Here is a 13,620-nt window from a genome sequence, read left to right as displayed (position 1 = left end):
TTATAAGTTCAACTAAAGTATCGTAATCGTACAGTATAGTTCAAAATATACTGTATCGTACAAAGGTCATGTAAAGGAGACCTAAAAGTGTTTTTAAGTTCTATTACTGGTACTAGTAAGCATCCATGTTAATTAAATGTCCCCTGTAATATCTTAATATTCCTGCAAAACATAATTGGTCCTCTGTGTGTGACTAATTAGTCGCAGTCGATATAAGCGTGTGTTCATGTGATGTAAACATAAAACAAGACCATTTCACCTCCGGTGTCAGAATACACCAGCCGCCATTGCCACACACCACCCTATGATCGCACATAGACGGGAAGTAAATGTTCATCCCATCCTCAAGCTGACCTTAGCAGCCTTCCCCAAAGACCGCCTACCCCTAAATCCTGTTAATCATGGCTAAAGATCACTGTCAACACACTGAGAAAAGATGTAAAATATAAAAACTAAATAAAATAAAATGAAAAATTCAGCGGGCAGCACGGTGGTCGACTGGTTAGCACATCCGCCTCACAGTTCAGAGGTCGTGGGTTCGATCCCGGCTTCGGCCTCCCTGTTTGGAGTTTGCATATTCTCCCCGTGCCTGCGTGGGTTTTCTCCGGGTACTCCGGTTTCCTCCCACATTCCAAAAACATGCTTGGTAGGTCGATTGGACACTAAATTGCCCTTGGTGTGATTGTGAGTGTGAGTGGTTGTTTGTCTTTGTGTGTGTGCCCTGCGATTGGCTGGCAACCAATTCAGGGTGTCCCCCGCCTACTGCCCGAAGACAGCTGGGATAGGCTCCTGCACTCCCAGCGACCCTTGTGAGGATAGGCGGTATAGACAATGCATGGATGAATGGAAAAATTCAGCAAAAAAGCAAAAAGTGCCTCCTGTTTGCGTACCCCATTCTCTAGTTCTTTGCATCATCCATTTCAAAACTTCCCCCTCTCCTTCACTCCGTCTGGCAGCCCAGACAGTAGCAGACTTGTGTTTTGATTAATTCATAGTAAAGTCGCTTCAAGTCTGCATGACCATTTTAAGATCCATCCATCCATTATCGATACCGCTTATCCTCACAAGGGTCGCGGGGCGTGCTGGAGCCTATCCCAGCTGTCTTTGGGCAGTAGGCAGGGGACACCCTGAATTGGTTGCCAGCCAATCGCAGGGCATACAAAGACAAACATACGTAATCACAATCACACCTAGGGGCAATTTAGAGAGTCCAATCAACTTACCATGCATGTTTTTGGAATGTGGGAGGAAACCGGAGTACCTGGAGAAAACCCACACGGGCCACATCCAGCCCACCCACAGTCTCTGACAGGGCGTCACGGTAACCGTGTAAAATATGCGGCACTTTTATTTTGAAAGGTGCTTTTATTTTACGTTCACACGTGTGGACGCTAGTACAAGCGAGGTAGCAAGCGAAGGCTACAAGTTGTCAACATTTTCGCTATACGTGTATTTATTTGATTTATTCCTTGTTTTATTAATAACATTTTTCAAACCCTTCTAACAAGTATCTTTCTGAAACGGAAATGAAAACAGTGGTCCTAATTTTAGCAACATTCTTATTTGGAGGGAAGAAGGCAAAGAGTATTTTGGGCCGTTAATACTGTATGCAAATCTACAGCTTCATATACTGTACATATTGGGTGTATGATAAGTCATCACTGCAAAATTAATTGCCCAGCCATCTTTTAGAGGACTTTGAAAAACTACAGTAATCATACCTAACCATACATATTTAGTTCGGTTTAAAACTGAAGTTGTTTGTGCCAACACAAATAACATCCATTTGTAGGTTCAAGGATTTTTTTTCTGAGCTAGGCAACCTCTCTGCTCTCTATATTGTGTGTTAACGAGACCCGCTATGTTTGGTACCATTGTGTCAAAGAGTCATGCCACTCATTATTCGCTGAGCTGGTTGTGTTACTGGGCTTGTTTTGGTAAAAACATCCTGGATGGACCGTGAGTGCTGGTGTCAAAGGTTAGTGTTTGGAGTAAAACTATATGAGTGGCCTGAGGGCGACTTTGACAGAGACAGATGGCACGTTGCTGTGAGAACATTATCTCAAAGGGACCTGGCTAGAAAAACACAACGGGCCACATAACATGTCACATTTTTCTTGGGGTATGAAACTGACGCATGGCAACGGACCAGTGTTCCATTTCTCGTAGGGTATCCAAGCTAGTGCCTGTTAGTACTATATTATTGTTTCTGCCAGTTCCCATGCACAATTTGTTTGCATTTTAAACTTTTGACAGCTGATCTTTACTGTACCACTTTCGGACACCCTTCCGCTCAAAGATTATATTCATGCTTTATTTTTTGTTAGCAACTCATTAACTGCCACCCAGTCAGGAGCTTCAAGCTGGGAGTGCCCAAAGAAGAGCGTTCAATCAGTAGTGACCAAATAGGAGCAAACACATAGGAGGGATCAAATTGTAGCGGCCAAACGGGAAAAATTGTTCAACAGCGACAAGTTGGCAGTGCTGACATCCACAAACTGCACCCGAATGAGAGCGCCCAAAAGAGAGAGAGATTGAGAGAGCTCAAATGGGATCAATTGGTAGTCAAACAAATGAGAGTGACCAATCAGGACTGTTGAAGCATCCATGTTGGAATTGCGACCACTCGGGACAGTTGAAGAATCCACAAAATGTTCCCAATAAACTCCAGCATGCAATCATTAGTGCCTGATGAAAACGACTTATCTTGAGCAATTATTAAGGAAATAAAAAATCAATACTGCTGGAGTAAGTACGAGTCAAAAATGGAGTGCTCAAATGTGAATAACCAATCAGAAGCAAGCAACCTGAGCATCCAAATGGACTCATTCCATTAATTTACATGGTTAATAAACGAATTGATGAAAAGAATAAGCACTGAACAAGTGGAGCACAGACATACAGTAAAGGTTTGTATAAGATCTTTATTGGCTAGATTCTGTGAAATACTGCATGCCACGAGAAACATTTCTGCTTAACTGCCATTTAATAATCTGTACACAAACGCGTGAATTGCACACACAGCTACTTTTTGGACACAATCTTGGCGGATGGTCCAATCTGCACATTTGGGAATCTTTTCCTAAGCTTCCATCTTTAACATGATATAAACAAACATCAACGCAAAACAACATACACTATCTGGACAAAAGGATTACGAGCCACACCCCTTACTCAGTTAAATAAGCTATAAGGGATTCCCATTCCCAGTGCACAAGACAGTGCTCAAAACAAGCTTGTCCATCAGGCATTGGGATGAACAAAAAAAAAAAAAATCTCATAGACACCACAAGTCTTCCCAAAGTACAGTTGTATTAGCAACATTTTCTTTTCATTTCTCGTAAAATGGAATGTGTCATACTGTATCACTTTTTGTCCATGTGTCTATGTTGTTAGTTGGTGGTTGAAAAAACACGGCAAGAGGTCAGGTCAGGTCATGTCAGGTAAACAACAAATACGATTAAAAGGTTGTCAGTGATGAGTTCCGAGCAAAGAGTCTGCACCAGTTCAAGTGATTCAGCATTCACCCACACACACACACACACACACACACACACACACACACAGGAGCGGTGCCCTTATTAAAAAGCCATGGCCAGCCGGTGTAGCAGTGAGGGCAGTCTCAGTGCTTCATATCTAAATCATGAGCTTTGCAGGCCAATCTCAGCCTCTCCTTCCATGTCCTCAGCGTCCCTCACTCTTCTTCCCTTATTCCAGACACGGAAAGACACCTCTATGATTTAAACTCTGATATCATTCTGGGATGTAAAATATTCAAAATTTGATTTTATGTGAGTCTTCTCACTGTTGGTTTTTCTACTTGAAAAAAAAAATAGATTGATAAAACCGGAGTGAACTTTTTTTTCTGGGAAAAATCTCATCCTTCCACTTGTTTTCAATTTCTATTTTCATTGTAGGGTGAGCTGCAGCCATCATCCCATCTGATTTTTAGCCAAGGGATTTGGTGCACCCTGCACTGGTTGCCAGCCAATTGCAGGCTAAAAATTCAGAATACCATATTTCCTCAAATAGTGGCTGTCCCTCTGGACGCCTTTCCCCAAACATTCATAGTGCGCTTCATCAATTTAAAATAAACTCATCCCTTAAAAACCTGGTTTCTTTTTCCATTATGGAAAATAAACAAAAAGTAATAACTGACAGAATGTGTCAGAAAAGCTCCAGGACTGGTGTCACAAAAATATATATTTCAACTCCACTCTACATTTTTTTTCCTCTTCAGGGTAGTTCATGCACTCCTGGTTTTGTCAGATCCCCTTTTAAAAATAGAGGCAGACCGAACTATGGTAGTTTTTTTCCCCCGGAAAAAAAGGTAACTGTTGGAGACGGACGGGGACCCACGCTGCAGACGGATGACAAATAACAGATGCTCAATTTTTAGTAAAGTGCCCAGCTCTGTAACCTAACATGCGGAATTGGAAATGTGAGAGCACACCTGAGTACCTGGGTAAAATCCTGATTTAAACCTTAAAGACATGCTCACCACTTGATCACTGTGCTACTTGTTATCGCCCCTAACATTAATTGTCAAATACCTGTAATCAGTCCATCCATCCATTTTGTATATCACTGTCACAACGGCCTGTGAATGAACTAGGGCACTTGCCAACCACAGGAGTTAAAGTATGGAATTGTTCTCTGTTTACACAATTGATTTTAACTTGATTATTTTGTATTTAAGCCATGTGTTTTTCATGCAAATGTTGTAACTGTAATTAATTACTCATGTGATCCACTTCGGGTTACATCAGTGTTGTAGGTACGTTACCCCCTGTATCCCCAGTTCCTTATTTTATTTTATTTTATTTTATTTTATTTTATTTTATTTTATTTTAAATAAAGGCCTTCCATCATTTGTCTCAAAATTACAAACTATTTGTGGACACACACGGTACTATATATTCAAATAGTGGATGGTAGATTGAATGAGTGGTGAGTAATGGGTGAAAAACAGGAAGCAAATAAATTTTAAAAAACCAAACTCTTATACGGACTAAAATAGGAGTCGAGTGATCGGTTGTGAAATGTCGAAGACTCGCACACACACAGACAAACACACTCTCTGACCCAAGTGGCTGTCCTTTTGCTGAACCCCCACACACATACATATCAACACAAATGGCGTTCAGGTTCAGGACACCCCCTTGGGATGAGCTGTCATCGCCATGGTTGCAGTCCGAGTTCAGTGTTAGGGCAGAAAAAACACACGTACAAAAACACACACACACACACACACACTATGCATACATACCCACACGCACAGACCCAAGAAACACACACAAATTGCAGCTACTGTCCATCTACACATGCATATGATCAACTCTAACATTTTATGTGTAATTTATGTGCATGTGATGTCTTTTCCACTCTCGCTCCCTGTCTGGTCAGTCGTTTAGTGTCTCTCTCCCTTTTTTAGTTGATCCTTCGGTACTTCCTGTGCCACAGTGCGGTCGGCAGGTTCTGGCATCCCTGGTACCACCGCCGCATCTCGCTGTCCGTTAGCGGAGGCGTGGCGTTGCATGGAGCTCCTGCTAGGGTGATGTTTAAGAGGCCGGCCCACTGGCCCAACAGGTGGGAATCGCCAGCACTCTGCAATCAGTTTGGGACAATTTTTATTAGGAAAATTCTGCGTGGGCGGACTTGAAAGTGATTGAAGTTTTTCTTTACAATAGTGTAGAGTGTAGGAATGCAAATTCTGTCATCAAGCCATAGGTGGTTAGTACATAAATGATTATTATATCTAATCAAAAAAATCCCTAAAAGTAGTAGTAGTAGTAGTAGTAGATGAGCGCTTAGATCTAATCCAATGATGTTACTGGCGCATCATTGATATTATTTCTCTTACAATGCAGAAAATGTCTGATCTAAAAACACAAACAAATGTTCCAAACAATCTTTCCTTGACTGAATTTGAATTTGTTGAGAGAGGGTGTAAAGCTTGTCTGAATAAAATACCGTCTCCAGGTAGTCCAACAAGCAGGTTGACGGACCAATATGAGCCCAGCTGCTGTCCTCCCAGCTCATGCTCACCCTCTGGTTCGGGTAGTTTTGAGTCAACAATTTCTGGTTCTGGATTAGAACTACATTGAGATGTTTCTGGGAGCCTCTCAGCCTTTTGGACAGAACGCCGCTGTAGCTCTGATCCACGAACAACAAAACACGAGTTGCCCTACAGCCAGCCAGGTCAGTCAAGAGCTCATTGACTGAGTAGCGCTCCTTCAGATCAGCCTGGAAGGAGAAACAATTACCTGAACAGGTCAAAATCCCTTTACTGCTCAGTGCTCAGTGCAGTCTGATCAACAACAGTATCTGGCTATGTATTTCCTTCAACCTTACAATGCCATTGAGGTTGGCATCCCACAGGAGGATGGTCCCATCGTTTCGCGTAGGCGAGTTCAGGTAGAGCACCAGTGTGTCGGCGCAGTGTTGTTTCCTGCAGACATATGACACATGGTTACGGATCGCCGCCTTCTCCGTGGCTGAGTAGGCACCCTCCAGCTCCTCTGCAGTGGAAGAACATGGACAAAGAAGTTACAGACGCCGTCCAATTTAGAATAGCATAATATCTGTTGGAAGTCCTACCTGGAATGTGCCCACTGCTGGCAAAGAAGGTCTTGATGTGGTCTTTGTGAAAACCGTTGATACGCAGCATTCTGTAAAACCTCTGAAGATTCTGTACATGTCGCTGGAATGTCATCTGTTGCCGCCAGCCACCTGACGCAAAGAAATAAACAAAAACGTTAACCGCATGTCAATGAGGCAAAAATGTTCTCGCTGATTTGCCAACAGTGTGTAAATTGGTTTGCATCATACCAGAGATAAGCACAGCATGGTCACATGTCTGGTAAAGGCGGCAGGAGAGGTGAGTGGCCAATGGCTGCTGGTGACAGCGTCTCGTGTTTTTGTTCAGCTCACAACTTGAGATGGGCAAACTGGGCGAGCCCATGGGCACCAATTGAGGACACCTGGAAAATTCTGTTTGGTCTGTCAGAAACAAGCGTATGAGATATCTCCAATATGACACATCAACATGTCCTCATATCGGCCTCGGCAACGTTGAAACTGACCTACACATCTGAGTCTCTGGGTCCGGTTGCTGTCTCCGACTCCAACCACCAAGGGAAGAAAGTGGACCTCACAGAGCCGTCCACTAACCGGACTGCTAAAGGTGCCGCTGCGTGGAGCTCCTCCCACCAGCCAGCTGTGCCCGTGTCCCATAAGCCTCTCGGGCCCGGCCTGCTGACGCTTCAGCTGATTCTGACAGCGACCCTTCAAGGCCTGAGTCAAACACTCGTCTCCTGAAGATGCAGACATAGAGCACACATTTGCCACACTGAATTTTCAAAATGATCTTGAAACATTGATAATGGGATGATGAGAAAAGTTGCTTTCGAAAGATTGTATCTAAGGACCAATGACTTTCCAGTCAAGGTCATGCAGGTTCTGGCTCAAGTGGTGATAGATCATTTCTTCTTTATTCAGCCCAATGTGCACTCAAGAGGTGACATCAGATGTTGCTTGACTTTCCACCCATGCATTCCAGTTGGTGAAAAAGAGTGTAATAGGGGTCCATCCTTCCAACCATCCACTCACCCATTTCCTACATACCATTTATTCTGCTCAGGGTCACAGGAGCCTAGCCTAGATGACAGTCAGTCAGACAGAAGTACTACACATCTCCATGAACTAATAGTTTTGGTCGTTGACAGTGGATTCATCCATACTGTACTGTACATTTCACTCGAGACCAGGAGAAAACATTGCTCTGGACCCAAATGTCTCAAAGACGGCGGATAGGGATGCTGCTTTTTGGATTTCTTTGCCTCAAAGACTTTTATGAGTCAGTTTTCCTCTTCAGTTTAAAATGGGTTCAAGAGAGCTCATCTTAAAAATATGCTATCCCAAATCTATCCTTAGAAACCAGCGGGGGGCATAACCTTGTGAGGGTGTGTGTGTGTGTGTGTGTGTGTATAAATAATTGACTGGTGTGTCTTCGTGAGGCACACAGGCCACCTTAACATCTGGTCGCAACCCTTTTCACAGTGGGGGGTCAGCAATTTGCACTTTACCACTTTCTTTTACTAGGTTTGTGGGGATACGATATTCACTTCCTTTCCCCCCCTGACTATTTAATGCTTTGAAGCATTTTTTTCACTCTCCCTGATGGCCATCTCTCTTTAGCTGTAACGTGTTATCAAACTACCAAAAAGTACAAGTTTACAAGCTGTCAACCCGTCAGCAAGTTTGACCTGCATGCCTCAAATGGACCAGAATGCTGCTGATGTTTACCTGCAGAATCGAATGAGATCTTTGATGTTTGTCAGAGAAAAACAACTTTTACAATGATATAATACTTACTAACAACTGGTTACCTTTAGCTGTACGATAAGTGGGGACAGCATTGTGCACCGTACAAACGACAACGATAATCACATTAGATGAATATCTTTTTAAGGCTGCATTCGTGATGTCTTTCATAAAGCAATGAGCTATAAAAGGGTGCTTTCAAACATGCCCAACTTTCACTGTCTCTTCTGCTTCAGTTAAAGACAGAATTACTTACTCGAACACACTAAATAAAACACACTCGGAGGCTCGGCCACCTTTGGAAAACAGATACTACTGCGACAAAACTACTTAACGTTCACAATACTGCATTTGATGTATGGACAGCTGAAGAGTGATTTTATTAGGAGTGTTGGTCCTGCTGTTTCTATTGCTTATGCATTTTTCATTATTTCTGTTGTACAGTGAAACCTCCAAAGTTGAACACATTGGGCCCTATCTTCCTAGTTTCAGTCCGCGCAAGAGTGTAATTTTCTTTCTTTTGGTATTTTCCTAGACTGGAAGGTGGAAGAGGGCTTGCGTTTTTATGTCACAGTAAATTCAAATTTTTTTTTTTCATTACACTTTTCTTCTTTGGCATCCCTTGACCAGTGCCCTCCAACGCTGGTACAATCTGCACATTTGGGAATTTTGGGTATCTATGCAAGTTCTGACTTTAGTGGAGGTCTGTTCTTTACTGAATTGCATGAATTGCAGTGTTTAGTACAAACAAGATGCAACCGATACCAAATCAACCAGACTCACCCAAGTAAATGCCATCCAGGTGGGAGCATCTCTTCTTTGTCACGTTGAGGTCCACGTAGAAGAGGGCAACTGGGTGTCCAAAGTTCTCGCCAGGACTCGGGTCCAGCACCAGGACCGCGTCGTGACTCATGGAGGCGGGGAAAGGCGGTTGGTACCTGTGTCGGCTCTCCCTCCCTTTCACCAATGAGCCGATGCTGAAAGCACTCCGGAATTTGGAGCTAATCATTCCACTGGATGAGTAAGAGTCTGGGAGGATGGCCAGCACTTTGTCAGAGGCACCTGAGTCACAATTTAAATCAATCACAGTCATCTATCCATCCATTTTCTATGCTGCTTTTCCTGTACTGAGTCACAGGAAACTGGACCTTATGGCGAGCTGCCAATTGTTTGTGATATACGGTATACATACGGAATACATACCAGTGATGATTGTATGCAATGAGATTTTGATAATTATGTCAATTCAATGAAAATGTGTTCTACTGTATTTGAATGACATTGAATCACTTAAAGCTGAAGTCAACCCAAACATATATTTTTTAAGTTTTAAGTTGTTCTTTGCAGGCCCGCTAGTATGAGCTTAATATGAGTTAAGCAGAAAAATCCACCTGTTTTTAGCCGTCTCAGGGGGTGGCCATTTTTTCACTTGCTGTCGACTGAAAATGACGTCACACACCCTCAGGGTGCAGATAACGAACAATCTTAGCTCAGCTTCAGAAAACAGGTCAGCCGTGATTGGTCGTTATGGGGGCCCTGAGGGTCTGTGAGGTCATTTTCAGTTGACACAAGTAACAAGATGGCCCCCTGAGATGGCTAAAAACTGAAAAATTATAACGGTATGCCCATGGTTCCAAGGTTAACAGAAAAGTCAGCACTAATATTCTTAATTTTTACTATGTTAGCTTTCTAGTTATATATATATATATATATATATATATATATATATATATATATATATATATATATATATATATATATATATATATATATATATATATATATATATATACAGTGGATACGAGAAGTATTCAGACCCCTTGGACTTTTTCACTTTTTGTGTCATTGCAGCCAAAAAAAGTTCATTTTAATTCTCAAACATGTACACTCAGCACCCCATCGAAAAAGACAGATATGTAGAAATGTTTGCAACTTTATGAAAAAAGAAAAAACTGAAATATCATATGGTCATAAGTATTCAGACCCTTTGCAGCGACCTTCATATTTAACTCACATGCTGTCCATTTCTTCTGATCTTCCTTGAGATGGTTCGGCTCTTTTGTTGGAGTCCAGCTGTGTTTAATTAAACTGATTGGCCTTGATTTGGGAACATCTATAAGACCTTACATCTCACAGTGCATGTCAGAGCAAATGAGAATCATGAGGTCGAAGGACCTGCCCAAGGCAATCAGAAACAGAATTGTGGCAAGGCACAGATCTGGCCAAGGTTACAAAACAATTTCTGCAGCACTCGAGGTTCATATCCTTGAGGAAAACCTCTTCCAGATCGCTCAGGACCTCAGACTGGGCTGAAGGTTCACCTTGCAACAGGACAATGACCCGAAGCACAAATAGCTAAAATAACAAAGGAGTAGCTTCAGAACAACTCTGTGACCGTTCTTGACTGGCCCAGCCAGAGCCCTGACCTAAACCCGATCCCTGCAGAGACCTGAAAATCGCTGTCCACCACCATTCACCATCCAACCTGACAGAACAGGAGAGGATCCGCAAGGTAGAATGGCAGGGGATCCCCAAATCCAGGTGTGAAAAACATGTTGCATCATTCCCAAGAAGACTCATTGCTGTACTAGCTCAAAAGGCTGAGCACAGGGTTGGAATACTTCTGACCATATAATATTTTAGTTTTTCTTTCTTCATAAATTTGCAAATTTCTACATTTCTGATTTGTTTCTGTCAAGATGGGGTGCTGAGTGCACATTAATGAGAAATAAAATGACCTTTTTTGTTTTTGGAAATGGCTGCAATGACACAAAGTGAAAAATTTCAAGGGGTCGGAATACTTTCTGTACCCACTGTATGTGTGTGTATGTATATCTATCTATCTATATATATCTATATATATCTATATCTATATATATATATATATATATATATATATATATATATATATATATATATATATATATATATATATATATATATATATATATATATATATATATACACTGAAAGCCAAATGTCTATCACCCAGAAAAACTAAGTTTAACATTTTAACATTGTGTAAGAACTCAAGTGTGAACAATAAGAGCACCTTTACATAAATAAAAATAAGTGCGTAAAACTGAAAATCAAGTTCATATTTTAGACAACAGAAGTAGTGTAACTGGGATTTTCCTATACTGCATACAGCATAAAAATATTTTAATTTAGATTAAGCTTGATTCAGGTTTAAGCAAATTTGTATTATTCATGTTTATATGGAGTCTCAATCTTTCTTATTGTGACGAGCTAAACAACATTAAAGAACAACAGCTACATCTTTTCGTCTACAGGCATAATATATGACAGTCTAGTCTTCTTACCTCATTTGTTTTGTGAGAAACCGCTGTGATTGTTTTTTGTTTCTTAATTTTTTTTTCTTATTTGTGAACACAAACTGGCACTGCAAGTACACCTGTTCCTGTTGTCTGACAGTCACTATCAAAGGTGTGACCTTTGATCTCTCACCTGCTGCGGCGGTGCGCGGTTCAGAGGCGTAGACAGCCACGGCGGAGGGAGGCAGGTGGGCGAGCCGCCGGCACTCCGTTTCGGAGTGAGAGGAAGCGCGGAGGCAGCGGTGCAGCTGGTCCCACTGCAGAGACTGCAGGCCCGAGCGCACCCAGCGCCCCAGCTGCACCTGAGGCACGCCTTTCGCCATCAACGTCGCCGCTGCCAAGTGGAGGATGAAGATGAGGAGAGGATGTTTCATTGTCCCAGGCAGCTTTTTCTGGTTCTTGGTTTTGCTCTGATGTCCTTGAGCTTTTTTCAGATCACTTTCTATTGTTGCTTTATCTTTACTTGTCGTCTTTTGTCAGCCTTTTCTCACTTTCAACTTTTTAGTTGCCTCTCCTTTTCCCTTGAAATATATTTATTGTGTTTTTATTCATCCATTTTAAAACGAATTTCTTGGGATTTTGACTTGGTTGCTAGTCCTTTAGTGTCACAAGTGAGCTTTTTCTTTCAATACAGCTTCCTGAGTTTTGCTTTCGTTTTCCGAAGTGGGATTCCTGCATCCCATTTGCTCCTTAGATATATATATCCTTTTTGCCTTCTCGTTTCTTTTTGTCCCCGTCTGTAGGTATAAAAATACATTCAAATATAGTTAATACTAGATATTCTGATACTTTTAAGTGATTTTTCTTCTTTGGGAAACCACACGCACACACACACACACACACACACACGCACACACACGCACACACACACACACACACACACACACACAAATTCCTCTTTACTTTCCTTTAAGTCTTTGTCTTTATTCTTGTTTTCTTCTAGATGTCGAAGAAAAAATTGTGTTCCATTGTCATGCCAGCACAGAAAAAAGTAGTGTCCTCTTCTGTTATATTCCCAGGTCAGGTTCACAAGTTAAAAGAACATCTGGGAGGAGGACAGTAAGATTTGACTTCTCCTCTTTTTTATCCTTTGCACTCTTTATTCTCAGTGACTGGGCTGTAGCAGCTCTTCAGCAGACTCTCTCCCTACCTCTCTGTCTCTCTCTCTCTCTCTCTCTCTCTCTTGCTCGAGGTTGGGCTTGCATATGGAAGAGAAAGAAGGGAGGTGATAAGTGAAAGATGAGAAAGGAAGGAAAAGGGTGATGGGCAAAGGCAATAGTGAAAAGAGGTAGGTTGACCATATGGGATGAAAGATGGGGCGCAGAACAAAGAGATGCAGAAAGTTGTGCAAAGAAAAGAGGGAGGAGAAAGACTGGAAACACTGATGGGAATAGAACGGGAATAGAATAGAATAGAATAGAATAGAATAGAATAGAATAGTGTTTACTTCTTTGTCTATATGTGCCCAGGCATTGGCTGGCACACTTCATTTTTACTGTTGCAAAAACAATGCAAAGCAGTTTAGTGGCTCTCTGAAAGAAATCAAGAAGAAAAACGGAAAAACTATTTAGAATTTTGGGACAGGCTGAAAGTCACACAACGGGGATATCAGAAAAAAAACGCATTTTACATAAACACAATAGCTACTAGCTACGCAGGTGGCAGTATACCACAGGATTGTGTGTTGTGTGGTATGTGTTATACGCTATTGCAATGTGCTTATGCACGGGTAAAACAAACAGTGAAGTGATGTAGAAAAGGCACACCACATTATGTGTTACTTTAAGGGTTGTATACTATTGTTTGAAATGGGGACCTACAGTTAAAGGGAAAATATGAACAAAAACAAGAAAAAGAAGATAAGATGGATGTAAATTGGGGATACTGTAGTACACTAGAGGAGATGATCGCTATTCGGGGGGGATATGGACCGGGCCGGCCTGCGAATAGCTAAAATCAG

The 13,620-nt window shown here is 41.8% G+C and overlaps 1 protein-coding gene across 1 annotated transcript; it reads right to left on the bottom strand.

Annotated features, from left to right (window-relative positions):
• Positions 1–4,805: 4,805 nt before the first annotated feature.
• Positions 4,806–12,819, bottom strand: LOC147136179 (uncharacterized). The gene is made up of 8 exons (XM_086052577.1): positions 11,794–12,819; positions 9,109–9,387; positions 7,086–7,316; positions 6,832–7,002; positions 6,601–6,732; positions 6,355–6,521; positions 5,974–6,246; positions 4,806–5,607 (listed from the first exon to the last, which is right to left on the bottom strand). The coding sequence occupies exons 1-8, from the start codon at positions 12,032–12,034 to the stop codon at positions 5,431–5,433; spliced, it is 1,671 nt and encodes a 556-aa protein (XP_085908703.1). The 5' UTR covers positions 12,035–12,819; the 3' UTR covers positions 4,806–5,430.
• Between the last annotated feature and the right edge of the window lie 801 nt (positions 12,820–13,620).

Source organism: Filicampus tigris, chromosome 14 (assembly GCF_054856515.1).
Source record: "Filicampus tigris isolate MCC_2025a chromosome 14, RoL_Ftig_1.0, whole genome shotgun sequence".
In the NCBI taxonomy this organism is placed as follows: Eukaryota; Metazoa; Chordata; class Actinopteri; order Syngnathiformes; family Syngnathidae; genus Filicampus; species Filicampus tigris.
This window is presented reverse-complemented; position numbering and strand designations above follow the sequence as displayed.

Excerpts from the sequence above, each read along its gene's own strand:
- LOC147136179 (XM_086052577.1), bottom strand. The coding sequence starts at position 12,034 with ATGAAACATCCTCTCCTCATCTTCATCCTCCACTTGGCAGCGGCGACG. Across the intron at positions 7,317-9,108 it reads CCTGGATGGCATTTACTTGG|GAGACGAGTGTTTGACTCAG; the intron begins GTGAGTCTGGTT and ends CTGCATCTTCAG. Across the intron at positions 7,003-7,085 it reads CCAGAGACTCAGATGTGTAG|ACCAAACAGAATTTTCCAGG; the intron begins GTCAGTTTCAAC and ends TGTTTCTGACAG.